Below are 15,905 nucleotides of genomic sequence, written 5' to 3' on the forward strand. Positions count from 1 at the left end.
AACAAAAGTGAGGCTTGAAAGTCTTGAAAAGAAAGTGATTAATGTGTTCCAGGTCCCTGTTTGTCTTTGGCGTCTGTGTTCACATAGGACTCTGTGATTCAGCGCCGTGTTTTCTCTTCTTTCTTTGTCTGACGTTCATTTTGCTTTTATCAGATTGAAAGATTGATCGAGGTTGTTAGGAGTGTTGGAAAAAAACGGAACATGTGGGTTTGATGGAATTCACAACAGCTGATGGAAGGAATGAAGTGACTGGTATATTGTGAAAAGGCTTCCTGGTTGCCTTTAATGTCATCATGACAAGAGCAAAAATGTTCTGGTGTTGAAATACAACCACAATAAACTGAAATGAATACTATTAATGTGGGCAGATTTTAACTTTTGGTAAGAAAGGGAGATAAAGTCAAAAGTCCTATAACTGTGAGTGGTGCAACTTTATCAACTATACAAAAAACTACAGTTCCTGCCTTGTGGTTTTAAACCTCTGCCAACTGTGATCGGAATTCATGCCTGTCCAAATTCACACGATACAGGCAGTGAGGAAACCAAAAGATTTATTATGTTGGCATCCAAGGTTATTATCAGTGTGAAATATGGTGACAATCATTTTTTCCTGTGTTTTGGTGTTGAATTATGGCAAGAAAAGCATCGTTATAAAACAAAATGATGTTGAAGTGAAGATGACCTTTGACCTTTGCGATATTAAATGTCAAATTTTTGTCGTTTTACCTTTTATGACATTTGTAACAGAAAAAAAAATGCCGGATGTTCAAACAGAACCAAACTCAAGTAGTTAACAACCTGAGAAGTACGTTCACATTTCCATGAGGAGTTTTGCATTAATAATAAGAGGTGGGCGTTCAAAGTTGTGCCCCGGTGGTGGTGGTGCTGTGATCTCGGTTTCTCAACCCTCCTGTTGTCCTCATTTACAGGCACCAAAAAATATCGTTTCCTTGTCTGAAAAATATCCAAAAATTCCACAAAAAAATTCCCAAATTTCTGAAAATTTGCAAAACCTTCAGGAAAAAAATTCCAATAATTCCTTAAAAGTTTCCCTGTAAAGTTATATTTTAAAAAATGCCCCAACTTTGGCGAGAATTCTTGTAAATATTTTCAAAAAATGAATAAAAATCTTCCAAATAATCCTAAAAATATTTAAAGTGATTACATATATATCAGTAAAACTAATACTTTCTCATAAAAATCAACCAAAATCCAGCGAATTTCGCTGGATTTTGGTTGATTTTTTTGGTGAATGTTCTTAAGAAACATTTTTAACATCTTTTTTTTCCCCCACCAAAAAATGTTCAAAGATTTCCCAAGAATGTTGAAAATGTGGACATCAGAAGTCTCACTGTATCCCCCCCCCATTTTCAAAATTTAAACTGGGTCAATTTTGACAGCACGAGGCTTAAAAACGTGTTCACAGTAGCTTTCATATATTAAAAAGTAACTAAATACACTAAAACCGTATACTTGTACTTTCAGAATCACATTTTATTTCATATACCTTCAGTGTTTTACCGTGCTGATATCAGGATATTGTACTTTTTACTTCATCACATTTGTTTGCGAATCTTCAGTTGCTATTTACTTTGTAGTTTCAGATCAACATTTATTCTCATAATTAGTTTTGCTTTTATTTGCAAAAGGAGAGTGCAGAGGAGCACGGTTAATATAGTAGAGAATGAACGAATGACAGAAAGCAATACTCCTCCTGCAAACACAAATATTACAACACAAAACTAGGGCATATTCAATTATCAGTAAGATAAATATACAAATATAAATTTATAGTATAACACTAAATAGAATGCTGACTGCAGAGGTGTGGTGCTGTCAGTAAAATGAATGGACTGCACAGGTTCAACTGTAATGTTGCACCAGATTCTATCTTTACAATCAATAACAGTAAATATGCAGTTGCACAGGGGTAAATAAGCAGCTTGATGAGTGTTTGTCACACTGAGCAGAATAGCATAAATAAAAAGATTTTCTCCAACTGGGATCAATGGAATTTTTTCATAAAAAAAATAAATAAAATTTTAACCCTCATGTTGTCCTCCAGGACAAATTGACCCATTTTAAAGTTTGTGTGTGTGTGTGTGTGTGTGTGTGTGTGTGTGTGTGTGTGTGTGTGTGTGTGGTGGTGGTGGTGGGGGGGGGGGGGGGGTGGTGCTGAAACTTCTGATGTTCACATCAGAAAAAAAAATGGTAAAAATGTTTAAGAACATTCACACACAGACACACAAAAAGACTCAACCAAATTCCAGCGAATTTCACTGGATTTTGGTCAATGTTCTTAAAAAATATTAGAAGTTTTACAGATATGTATATATAAATAATCACTTTAGATGTTTTTAGTCATTTTTTGGAAGTTTTTACTCTTTAAAAAGAATTTCCTTGCCAAATTTGGAATTATTTTAAGGAATTATTGGAATTTTCTTCTTGAAGGTTTGGCAAATTTTGGATTTTTTCAGACAAGGAAGACATTTTTTGTTGCCTGTAAATGAAGACAACAGGAGGGTTAAGAAACAACTTTTGTTCGGGAGGGTGAGGGGCCTCTTAGGCAGACCCCTCAACTAACCAGATCCTGGGCACTTGAGAGGGGCTTGGGATTGGAGGATGCTGGTAGACCTGGACCAACAGCTCTGCTTCCTACCGGAGATCACATCCACCAACCTGCCACTAGACCTGGTGCTGCGGTCAACTTCGCTCAGGCACGTCTACATCATCGAGCTCATGGTGCCATGGGAGAGCTCAGTAGAGGAGGCCTATGAGCGCAAGAAGCTGAGATATATGGAGCTTGCTGCCAATGTAAAACTGCGAGGCTGGAATGCGAGGGTCCAACCTGTCAAAGTAGGCTGCAGAGGCTTCGTAGCCACCTGGACACCTAAGCTTCTCCAGGAGATGGGAGTACATAGGAAGGCCCACTGGGAGGTGATTAAAGACCTCTCCAGAGCCACTGAAAAGAGAGGGCAGTAGCTGTGGATGAAGAGGAAGGACTCCTCCACCTGGGCCTTCAAATGAGTAGATGGCATCTAGGGGCTGAACCTGGGACACTGGGATTCACTGCTGAAGCCTCTGGAGGGGTTGTGTGCCCATCAGTGAAACACCGATGAAGGAGGGCGCCTACTTGCTAACCCACAGGATGCCCTCACTCACTTGACCATCCCACATAGTCTTAGGTGTCTCATGTCTGCAAGAAGGGATGTCAATATCTAGTCCTACACAACAGATCTTCATTCCAAAACAGACTTTCCAGAAACTAAATCAAACATCAGTGAACCTTTGGGGAACGTTGTCCAGAGCAGAGTTATACAGTAATTAAGAATACAGATCTGTCATAGTAGGGGACAAATCTCCAATGCAGTCAGAAGAAAGGCTGACTTTTTAAATTACTGGCTGGTTCCCTTACAAAGTCACATTTCACAACATATGGACACACAGGTGAAGCATGTGGTGTGATGTAGAGCACATGTGTAAAACATGTCACCACAAGTTATAGTATGTGGAGCACATGAGGGTAATTTCTTACAATGTGGTGCCATGTCACAAATATTGCACATCCAAGTCCAGTAACATGATCAGTGTCTTGGAATGGTTGACATTCTTCTTTGAGGTTTACTACGAACTATAAAGTGTCAACGCACCACTACAAGTTGTGATCTTTGGTGGGATGGCCCATTTTAGCCACCAGCAGGATCCATCATTGGTATACTTCATATGGAAAGCAATACTTGGACTACTGCCCACCTACATTTATTGTCTAACTGCACAGAAAAGTTCTCATCTGCACTCGCTCTGTTCACAAGATGTTACGGGAGGAGCTGGAGAACGGAAGCGCAGGCACACAGAAACTGGCAGACAGGTGAATAAAGGCAAGACATTTATTTAACGCATAAAACTAAACCAATACATGAATGGAGAACTGAACTAAACCAAACAACTCAAAACTCTACAATAAACACTAGGAATAAAAAAACAGAAGTCTACCAAGACTAAACTGAATTTACAAGACTAACCTAAGCGTGGCCTCACGCTGACACTGGTCATATCGTATCTGCTCCGATATGATTCATGACAGGTTGTTTACCACCAATGAAACCTGAAATACATGTGGTATTAATTTTTTACCACTATCATTGGAATGTGTTTTCAACAAGGGGTACTCACAAGATAGGGGAACTGAATGTAGAGGGGAAAACAGGCTGAGGAAATCCAGGGGCAAATGGAGATGAGATAGGAACAACTGGCTGGAGACTGAAGCGGGGCTGACGAGAATCCGGGAGGAGAAATGAGTCCATATGTGAGAAAATCCAGGAGGAGCGAAAACAGAGTCCAAAAAGTGGGGAAGCAAATCCAAAAGCAAGTACGGAGTCCATGACAGGATGTGAGTTTATGATCCAATGAGGCGTAACTGAATGAGCTGAGCTTTAATACTGCAAGAGGTGATTGTGAACAGGTGTCCGCAGTGAGCTGATCACTGCAGCTGATGCTCATAATCAGCAAGTAGCAGAATGCAGGCAGGTGAAACGGAGAGAGAGAGACATGAGGGAGAGGAGACAGAGGGAGCCAAAGAGAGACCGGTCAAAACAGAAACAGATCAGGACCCAAGGGAGAAAGGAGGAAAAAAAGAGGAAGAAAGAGAAAGAAGGGCAGGAGCTAGAGCAGGATCATAACACAAGATCATTTGTTGCTTTTTGTTCCATATGTTCGTTCTGAACTGAGTAAAAAGGCTTTTGTTTGTTTTGCACCTTTTGCATGGAATGTGTTGCAGAAAGACTGGAAATTTACCGAGTTTATCTCATTGAGTGCTGGGCCTGGGATCTTTCTGCATGGAGTTTACATGTTCTCCCTGTGCATGTGTGGGTTTTCTCCGGGTACGCCGGCTTCCTCCCACAGTCCAAAAATTTGCTGAGGTTAATTGATAACTCTAATTGGCCCATAGGTGTGAATGCGAGAGTGATTTTTTGTCTGTATATGTAGCCCTGTGACAGACTGGCGACCTGTCCAGGGTGTCCCTTGCCTTCGCCCGGGTCAGCTGGGATAGGCTCCAGCACCCCCCACGACCCTAGTGAGGATAAAGCGGTGTGTAGAGAATGGATGGATGGATCTCATTGAGTGGCTGTGTTCAACAGCAGAACTTGACAATGACTTGTCAATGATTTTTATGTTGACAGAGGTCAGTTTTTTTTTTACTTCTTTCTGCCACCCTTTCATTCAAATATTTTTGTTGTATATGTATTTATGTCGTGTTTGTTTTCGGTGAATGAAACAAATGCTAAACGAGTGCTTTAAAATCTAAACTGCGAGCTCTCAAGGATAATTCCACAACATGCACTTGCTTTTCATGACTTGCTTGTAAATTCAGTGTTTTGTTTGTTTGTTTGTTTGTTTGTATTTTAATAACTGTGTGATTTTCTAACTGTGCTTCATATTTGCTGCTGTCTATCTTGGAAAAGAGATTCAACAGGATTTCTCCTGGTTAAACAAAGGTTTAATAAACAAAATTAAAAATGGCTCAATGAATGTGTGAACCGTTTCTCCAGGTGCAACAGGCCGAAGGTAGGAGAGGAAAACTTACCTGAAGCAGGGACAGTCTGGAACCTGTGGGATTACACAGGTCTCTCTTGAGAATGAGACCCTGTGTCTCAATGAGATCACCTGCGATAAATAAGGGTTAAATAAAAAATTGAAAAATAATATTATAGGTAAGATACAGAGTATTCACCTGTCTCCACTTTCTCACAAAGCATCTTCCTCCGTCCTGCAGTTGCAGTGCTTTATGTGCATTGAACTAGCATCTTTCCCTCTACATGGGTCATGTATTAGTGTTGATTTTGTGGTTAGGGCTCTGGGCTACTGATCAGGAGTTCAGAATATAAGCCTCAGATCCACCACACTGAACTTTATCTGCTCCTGTAGTGCTGTAAAGTGACATTTGACCTCTGACTTAGACTGCATTTGGTTGTATCTGTTGCAATGATACTATAATTGATGTTTTTAATGTGTAATTCCATGGGGACACACATGGGTGTCACACACATATAAACCATGAAAATGTTCCGCCGTCACGTTTCCCACGTGAAAAGCGCACGTGAAGCTCATATGATTTTTCTACAGTGGTGATTATGCAACAAAATAAAGCACATAGTATGTTCGGTAGCAAGGTATTCTACACGGAAATGGTTCAGTGCAAACAAATGATTGCTCTGAGGTTTACTGTATGCTTTGATGGACAGAGTCACTCACACTGGAATGGAGAGAAACAGGTTTGAACAGGGAGTGTTCACTGCACTAACCAGTGCATGTGATTGTTCGCACTGTAATTTTTTTTTGTTTCTTAGAGACGGCCTCCTCTCTCTGAAGTCAGAAGGTTAGTGAGCGTCTAGGATGGAAGGCTGGACTGTAAGTATACTGCTGCTGTGTGTAGCCCTGATGGAGCGAGGTGAGCTTTTACACCCAGTTTATTACTCTTATGTTCACCTGTACGCTCAATTTGAGAGCCTTGAATCTCCTCTTTCTGTAGCAGATTTTCAGGTTTTGATTAGACTTTATAGGTGTTTTTGAGATAATGATGGTCTCCAATGATCATTTTTTAAAAATAGCACAGAAAATCAAACTACTGCTGCTGTGAATACAAGCTAAATTACTGCAGAGCTGTTTCACTGTACCAAGCTTACACTAATACTAACTAACATGTTTTGAAAATGAAGTAATTATGTGTGACTAATGAATTCATAAACCACTGAGAGGTTTAATCGCCAAGTAGCTGCTTAATTAAGCTTCATTTTAGCTGATTTGAAAAGGTCAACGCTTGCTTGGTATAATGACTCGTCTCTTTTAGGCCTCAAAACAAATCACAATGTAATATTAGAACATGGGGAATAAGTCTGTTGATGATTTACATAAAGAAAAAATCCTGTAAGATCTGCATGGAATCAAAGTTGTTTCATTTCTTCTATTAGCTTTCAGCTGTATCAAACCAACACATGCTAGTGATGAGTTGTGAAAAAAAATTATGTAATGGAATAAAATATGAATAATTAATAAAACACAGCTGATCTGTAAGAGGAAGCTGCTTGAACTATAGTGCCACCTTGTGACTGCAGTTATAGAAATCTACCACACTGTTGATACTCAGCTGGAACTAACCTTTTTTTTATTTACCTCTTATTTCTGCAGGGTCCAACGCTCAGAGTAAGTAAAGTCACATTTCAAATCTTCCACACAGCCACTTTTGCTTTTGAAGATGAATCGGTGTAACTTTACTGCATGTCTGCTGTCTGTCAGACTGTGGAGAGGCCCCTCTGAACACCAGAGTAGTGGGCGGTACAAACTCGTCGGCCGGCTCGTGGCCCTGGCAGGTCAGCATACACCTGCAGGGCTCTCACATCTGTGGAGGGACCATCATCAGCGCCGAGTGGGTTCTCACAGCAGCCCACTGCATTTTGACGTAAGACATCAGCTACCTTTTCTTTTCCTGTGCTTTACATTTCTCCAGGGAACCTCCTAGATTATAAATTCTTCTCACTAATTGCACCTGATCACAGATCTGACTTTAGGTTGGGCATAAAATTCTGTTTCCAATTACTGACTCAAAACCTATTTAATTTGAAAATGTTCAACTCACGTTATTGTTTTATCTGCGGTTTCTCACCGACAGTCATCACACTAGATCATTTTTTTTGGTCTGAAATCATAAGTGGCAATTAAAGGTCTGGTGATAAGTGCTGATTTCCCCTCACCCTCCTCTTCAAAGCATGAAGTAGAAATGACTACGACCACTAAATATGTAAAAAAAAAAAAAAGTGAAACACCCTATAAGACCAATGTTTGGTTTGTCTTTCTAGGCTCGTTTAAGGTAACAAAAACACAATGGCTCTTATTTTCAGGTGATAATACACTAAAAAACACAAGCATCAACTTACATTCCATTTCTGCCACTAGATGAAATCTCACACACTAGACTTTTAAAATACAGTGTACTTGTTTTTTTTTTAGCAAGTGACATTTTGTAGACTTAGAATGATTTGTTTGTTGCATAATTGTAAGCCCATGTCACGGAAAACTATGACAACTACACACGTGGACAAAATTGTTGGTACCCCTCAGTTAAAGAAGGAAAAACCCACAATTCTCACTGAAATCACTTGAAACTCACAAAAGTAACAATAAATAAAAATTTATTGAAAATTAAATAATCAAAAACAGCCATTACTTTTGAATTGTTGATTAACATAATTATTTAAAAAAACAAACTAATGAAACAGGCCTGGACAAAAATGATGGTACCTCTATAAAAGATTGAAAACTATTTGACCAGAGTGACATGATTAACTCAGGTGTGTCATTTAATTGACATCACAGGTGTTTCCAAACTCATAATCAGTCAGTCTGCCTATTTAAAGGGAGACAAGTAGTCACCCTGCTGTTTGGTGAAAAGGTGTGTACCACACTGAACATGGACAACAGAAAGCGAAGGAGAGAATTGTCCCAGGACATCCGAAAAAAAATGATAGACAAACATCTTAAAGGTAAAGGCTATAAGACCATCTCTAAACAGCTTGAAGTTCCTGTGACAACAGTGGCTCATATTATTCAGAAGTTCAAGACCCACGGGACAGTAGCCAACCTCCCTGGACGTGGCCGCAAGAGGAAAATTGATGACAAATTGAAGAGACGGATCGTTCGAATTGTATCCAAAGAGCCCAGAGCAACCTCCAAAGAAATTAAAGGTGAACTCCAAGGCCAAGGTACATCAGTGTCAGATCGCACCATTCGTCGTTGTTTGAGCCAAAGTGGACTTCATGGGAGACGACCAAGGAGGACACCACTGCTGAAAAAAACTCATAAAAAAGCCAGACTGGAATTTGCAAAAATGCATGTTGACAAGCCACAAAGCTTCTGGGAGAATGTCCTTTGGACAGATGAGACCAAACTGGAGCTTTTTGGTAAGGCACATCAACTCTATGTTCATAGACTCAAAAACCAAGCATACGAAGAAAAGAACACTGTCCCTACGGTGAAACATGGAGGAGGCTCAGTAATGTTTTGGGGCTGCTTTACTGCATCCGACACAGGGTGTCTTGAAAGTGTGCAACGTACGATGAAATCTGAAGACTATCAAGGCATTCTGGAGAGAAATGTGCTGCCTAGTGTCAGAAAGCTTGGTCTCAGTCGCAGGTCATGGGTCTTCCAACAGGACAACGATCCAAAACACACAGCCAAAAACACCCAAGAATGGCTGAGAGAAAAGCGTTGGACTATTCTAAAGTGGCCTTCTATGAGCCCAGATCTGAATCCCATTGAGCATATGTGGAAGGAGCTGAAACATGCCATTTGGAGAAGACACCCATCAAACCTGAGACAACTGGAGCTGTTTGCTCATGAGGAGTGGGCCAAAATACCTGTTGACAGCTGCAGAACGCTCATTGACAAATACAGAAATGGTTTAATTGCAGTGATTGCCTCAAAAGGTTGTGCAACAAAATATTAAGTTATGGGTACCATCATTTTTGTCCAGCCCTATTTCATTAGTTTGTTTTTTTAAATAATTATGTTAATCAACAATTCAAAAGTGATGGCTGATTTTGATTATTTAATTTTCAATAAATTTTTATTTATTGTTACTTTTGTGAGTTTCAAGTGATTTCAGTGAGAATTGTGGGTTTTTCCTTCTTTAACTGAGGGGTACCAACAATTTTGTCCACGTGTGTATCACAAACTAGCACACTCTGCTATCATATCCTGTTGTCATACAAAAGAAAAGGGGATGTTCTTTTGTATGACAAAATGAAGATTTCCTTCTGCGTAGTGCTTCTTGTTGAGATGTGCATACTGTTTGAATACTTTGGATCAGCTTTGGCAGGGAAAATTGCTTTATTAGTTGATTTACAAACTACATTTTATGTGCAGTTGTACAACACACAGTACATATTTTAAATATTGTCTTTTGACATGTAAAGCTCTATGTTTGAGTCAGGTGATGAATGTAAACTCACATTATTCTGCTTTATTTTTTGGGCAGTTTTTGCTTGTCCTGTTAGTGGACACATTGACAGTAAACTGACACTTGATGAGCAAAGTTTTTTGAGGATTTATTTGCATCATTATATAATCAAACATATTAGTTACAACGAACTAATATAAATATGCCATTAACTTTTTTCCTTTTAGAAACTTGCGCTTATCAGGGATTTCAGACATAATGGCCTCTTATGTACAAATTAATTTTGTTGAATTTTTCATGTGATTTTCCTCAAACTTACACACTGATATCTTTGTGGATCTGCTGGTAAATGATCCAGTACCAAATACAGGTAGATGTCGATCAGACCACTGTGAGAGAAACATTCGGCTATTTGGTAAAATATATGAGCAGTTTGACGACACCCTGCAGTTGTAAAGCTGCAACACAACTTCCCATTTTTGTATTGACAGAAGTTAAAAGTCAGACAGCAGCGGCTGGAGTGGAGCACTTCCTTTGCTTAAATGCAACATCAGTGTCAACATCCAACTGCAACCAGGAGCTGGGCCTGATTTGACTTTGTGAGCACATAATATGCGCATAGTCGCCTTTTAGGATTTGTTGGGTTTGTTCCAAAAATGTGCACTGACATAGCAATTTAAGTGTGATCCAGCATTGCTAAAAATTCACCTGATACATGTTTTTGGTGCCTTTATTAGACTGGGGAATTTGAGCAAAGAGAGATGGGGGTTGACATTTATGTATACAGTAAATGTCAAGTAACTGGAAATTAAACCAGGAACTCACCACCAATAAACGAGGTATATTTGTTAACCTCTGAGTAATCTGGCCACTCCCTGCCCTTTTACTTGAGGAACTGAAATTCACTGGTGCAGACGCAGTTCACTTCTGATGAAACTACAACTTGATGAAACCTACTGAAAAACTGGACAAATTATTTCACAGCACACTCATTAAAACAAACAAACAAAAAAACTGCTTTAATGAGGGTCTTTTCTGTCCAACCTCAGAGCTTTGCCACAACCTGCACTGTAAATGATTGATATCTTTAACTTTTGTAACTGTAACACACAGCTTCTGCATTTTAAAGTTTCGCAAGGCAGCTTTAGTCCACAAATTACTCACTACACTGTTATTCTGTCTACATCTGACACTTTCTGAGACAGACCAGTCACAGCTAGTTAAACTCACAGTATTGATTACAGGCTATAATGTACTTATTTCAACTATTTCCTAATGGACTGACATTAAACTGAACTCTAGTGCTTTTTTTATATTGCAGATCCAGCCACACACATTGTTTCTAATTTAAAATCCAGATTGGACTGTCTTTGCTTGTTCTATCAAAAAGTATTTTCATTTGCATTCATGTAGTATTATGTACACACTTATTGATTTAATGAATGCTTTTTTTTAAATTACAGAAATGAACTTAGTCCATGGACTCTCTACTTCGGAAGAGAAACTCAGGCTGGCCCTAATCCCAATGAGGTGTCGCGCTCTGTGGTCCAGATCACAATGCATCCTAACTACAATGACACGCTCTACAACAACGACATCGCCCTAATGAAGGTCAACAGCGCCATCAATTTCACTAACTTTATCAGACCTATCTGCCTAGCAAGTAACACCAGTCAGTTCTTCAACGCTACTCTCTGCTGGGCCACCGGCTGGGGAAACCTGGCCAAGGACGGTGAGTATCCTTTCAGATTTTGTGTCTGGTGGCATGCTACGATCCAACCTCTAGGGCACACACGGCCACCACGGGCCATAACATGGTAGAAAAAGTGTTTTATGTCATTCACATTTGAATTTTTCTTCTGTTTCATTGCAGCTATAATGAATTCCTCTTTAAGAATAGTTGCTGTTAGAAACTGGTTTCGGTATTAACCAATTAACCAGAGTAAGTAAAAAAGGAGGGCGGAGGATGGGAATGCATCCCGAAAGCTGTGCAAATGTTGTCACAATCCATGTTGGAAGAACCAACCGTCAAACAAGAAAAGCACTTACAGCGCAGTACTCTCCGAAGGCTGTTCAGTCGTATGATTTCCAACGGCTAAGTCCTGAAAAGTTCACAGCGGTGTATTTCAGCCCGATCTCACGAGGATTCGTGAAACTGTCACGTAAATTTTTGTTTCGGCTTCGTGCGCACCAACACGATTTCATCATGTTTTTCGTGCCACTCACCACGAAATGCACACCAATGTATTTTAAACGGCGGACTTTTCGTGCCACTCAGAACGTATTTCAAAAGAATGTGTATATTATATTTTTAATGTAAAACCGCAGCGAATCCAACGCTATATTTTGCATGACATCGTCCCTAAACATAACCCTAACCATAATCCTAACCATAACCTAACCATAACCTAACCATAAGCCGGTGGTACACTTACCAATTTGCATAGGAATTTCAAGAATGTCCGGCGGCCGCAAACGCGATCACACAAGCAGTATACGCCGATGGACAGCTTAGATCGTCATGAATCCGCCGGTATAAACCACTTTCAGATGTGATTACCACAGCGAAAAACATTTCGTGGTGAGCGGCACGAAAAACATGACGAAATCGTGTTGGTGCGCACGAAACCGAAACTAAAACTTACGTGACAGTTTCACGAATCCCCGTGAGACCGGGTTGTGTATTTGTAGTAGGATCGCAGTCATGTGATCGTCCGCAGGCAGCTGGCGTAGAGTTTACTTGTTGTCATAGCTACAGTGACGCTGTGACGCTATCTTGCAATGATATAGAAATCTTTAACAGATTTGTGGATCTAGACTACAATCTGTGTCACTGGCAAAATCTAATGAGGTGGTCATTGTGTGATTTCTGACCTTCCCTGAAAATTTCATCCAAATCCATTTGTCCATTTCTGAGTTATGGTGCGCACAGGAAGACAGACAGACAGACAGACATATGCCCATATTCAATCACTCAACCGTGTTCTTTGGCAGAGAAACAAATGTGCACAAGTTCTGTATCAGCATTTGTGTTTGTGGGTCACTGACCTGTCAACTTGTAAGTAATATTTTGGAAGTTGGATGGCAGCACATTAATCTTCCACTCTCTCTCTCCTTCACAGAGCCTTTGCCAGCTTCTTCAGCGCTGCAGGAGGTTCAGGTTCCTATCATTGGATTAAAGCAGTGCACCTGCAATTACATGCCAAGTCCAAATGCAGTTATCACTGACCTGATGATCTGCGCCGGGCAAGAAAACAAAGGAGTATGCCAGGTTAGAGCCGTAGCAAATTGCTGTAATATCGAGTGTTTACTTAGTTGACACACTAAATCTTGAGAGTCAGCTTAACTGTCACCAGCACCACAATGTAACTATGGAGCGTCACAAGACTAATATGTTATAATTTTGCTATGAAAATGTTCGTCAGTGAATTTTGCAGGTTTAATCTATCATTCTATGCATGTTACCGGCTGTGTCTTTCAGCTGTTTGTGTTCGTCTTGCTTCTTTCAGGGGGACTCTGGGGGACCTTTGCAGTGTAAACAAGGCTCTTCATGGGTCCAGGCCGGCCTTGCCAGTTTTGGAGTACCTTGTGCCCTGGCTGGCTTCCCTGAAGTTTTCACCCGTGTGTCTGAATTCCAGTCGTGGATCATGGATCAAGTGGCAGGAGCGAATGTTAGCTTTGTCACGTTCGCTTCTAATGGCACTGACCCGGACAACAGCTTTGTGTGCAGAAACACAGACTCTGGAAGTTCAAACAAGGTTGCTATTGAGCTTGCATTTGTTGGAGTCTTAGTGACAGCGTTGCTGCATCACATTTGAGCTCCATAGAGCTTCTCCTTTTCTGCTCTGTTTGCCTTTTGATTCATTTTTAAGGGCTAATACACAATGATGAGTGTAGGTGAGTTTATATGATGAAAGAATCACCTCATTTTAGCTTTGTCTTTGAAAATTTGCACTGCACTCAATGCAAATTTTGTTTAATTATCTTTGCAGGAAATAAGTATTTTGAAAGTTAAAGGTGTTTATTACTAGCTGCACAGCAATGCATTTTTATGCAAACAACAAATAATCAAACAAATAATTTACTAAATAAAATTTACAGATTTAGCTAAATAGAAATGGTGCTACTTGGCAGTGTATACAGTGATGGAAGAAATATACAGATTCTTCATAGAAACACAAGTTCTAAATTTCACTAACTTGAAGAGCATTTCACTAGCAGCATTCTGCTCGCTTTTAGTAAATTAACGGAGACACTGTGCTTGTGATTTTCTGTTATTTATATGTGATCTGCAAATAAAAAAACAACATGTATTATATGCACTATTGTTCAGTTGGCTTTTTCACCGCGATACTCGGTGGGAAGATGGTTTTGGGGCCATCATGCATCCATAGACTTCATGTGCATCATGTGACAAATGTGCAGCTTGTAGTTCTGAGGTTTGATCACAAGGTCTAATATGCAAACAGCTGGGGGCACATCATGACAAATCCCAGAGCATTGATGCAGCAGTGGGCCTTAAAGTTTCTACGACCCTGTCTGGTTCTTTATCTTCCCCTTCTTCCCTTTGTTCTCTGTGGATTATTTTTGGGATGAATCCGGTGATGTTCCTTTTGGAATCTTGTAACGCTCAAAATGTGCTCCTGCAGAGATACGAAGAAATGTGATGCTAGCTGACCTGGTGGCTGGCTGACATCTTTGAGTTCCATGTGCAGTTCTACTTTATACATACTGTATATGGCTCATGATACAAACAAGGAAGTGAAAATGAAGAACAAGCAACCAGCATGTGAATTTAAATAGTGTCTTCAAATCAATAACATAAAACCTGGGTTTGCCTGAGGATCCTCAGATAAGTAAAACATTATAAAGCTTGCAGGAGCATGACGGATCCTTTAAATAATGTAATTAATATGAGCCACATGAAAAACCTTTAATTCATTCAGAACTACCCACAAATGCCAATAATACTCTGCTATAGATGTGTGGTAAAGATCAAGACCTAATATAGAGTGCCTCTCCTGCGAATGCAATTTTTAACTGATGTTCCAGATATCCAAGATGAAAATAAACTCAATTATGGAGACTTTCCTCATTGAAAAAACGACCACATAGATCGTCTGTACAGCTGAAACATCACCATGAACAAACTTTGACCTAACCCTAACCCTAACCCTAAACCCGTCTTGCGAAAGTGAGGGAAAAGCCGTTTTGCGAGGGAAAAGCCTTTTCGCAAATTAAATCCCATAATGCCTTCCTATTCCCCGTAGGGGCGCTAACGTAAATACGCTCTCATGGGTCGTATTCAGGGGCACGTTACATACGACCTGTGGTCGTATGAGTTTGAGGACTCATGAGATGCAATATTTTGGGCCAGGTTCACAAATGGGATGATTGACTGGAATTATTACTGAAATGAGACACTGAGGGCAGCCAGTTGGTGCTAGAAGTTACACAGTGAGTGAAATGCAGATCAACTGAATGCAGCGAACATGTCTCAAGTGATCATCGTATAAAGACATCTGTATCTGGAAGGTCCAGTCACTGATGAATCAGTACTACTGGATATAACTACACCATGAAGACTAAAGAAAACTCCAAGCAACTCTGTTAAAATATTATTAAAACACATTAATTAGAAGAAAATTTGCAAGTCTCTGTTTTTTTTTAACCACTGTATTCAAAGGACTCTCCATCAGTCTTTTAGATCTGAAGAATTCTCTTGGATGAGAAGTGAAACGTTTTCAAGAACTGAAAAGAGAAGTCTATGTGCCTTCTACTGAAGTTTTTAGAATTGCCAAAACCAGAATAGCTTCGCAGACAGCAAGCCACTTTCTTTGGGAGTGGAAACCATCCTTTCTGTATTTTTAAGGTTTTTTAATGATTTTCACCCACAGATTTCACTTTCTAGTAGAAAATACTGTAAACCTGAAACCCGGTGGTTTCATGCGAC

The 15,905-nt window shown here is 39.9% G+C and overlaps 1 protein-coding gene across 1 annotated transcript; it reads left to right on the plus strand.

The window, feature by feature from the left end:
• The first annotated feature begins 6,350 nt into the window (after positions 1 to 6,350).
• zgc:123217 (uncharacterized protein LOC641414 homolog) lies at positions 6,351 to 14,274 on the plus strand. The gene is made up of 6 exons (XM_051939996.1): positions 6,351 to 6,448; positions 7,186 to 7,200; positions 7,294 to 7,456; positions 11,416 to 11,684; positions 13,075 to 13,223; positions 13,462 to 14,274. The coding sequence occupies exons 1-6, from the start codon at positions 6,394 to 6,396 to the stop codon at positions 13,768 to 13,770; spliced, it is 960 nt and encodes a 319-aa protein (XP_051795956.1). The 5' UTR covers positions 6,351 to 6,393; the 3' UTR covers positions 13,771 to 14,274.
• Positions 14,275 to 15,905: the final 1,631 nt, after the last annotated feature.

This window comes from Acanthochromis polyacanthus, chromosome 19 (assembly GCF_021347895.1).
Source record: "Acanthochromis polyacanthus isolate Apoly-LR-REF ecotype Palm Island chromosome 19, KAUST_Apoly_ChrSc, whole genome shotgun sequence".
Classification (NCBI taxonomy): Eukaryota; Metazoa; Chordata; class Actinopteri; family Pomacentridae; genus Acanthochromis; species Acanthochromis polyacanthus.

Excerpts from the sequence above, each read along its gene's own strand:
- zgc:123217 (XM_051939996.1), top strand. The coding sequence starts at position 6,394 with ATGGAAGGCTGGACTGTAAGTATACTGCTGCTGTGTGTAGCCCTGATG. Across the intron at positions 7,457-11,415 it reads GCAGCCCACTGCATTTTGAC|AAATGAACTTAGTCCATGGA; the intron begins GTAAGACATCAG and ends TTTAAATTACAG. Across the intron at positions 11,685-13,074 it reads GGGAAACCTGGCCAAGGACG|AGCCTTTGCCAGCTTCTTCA; the intron begins GTGAGTATCCTT and ends TCTCCTTCACAG.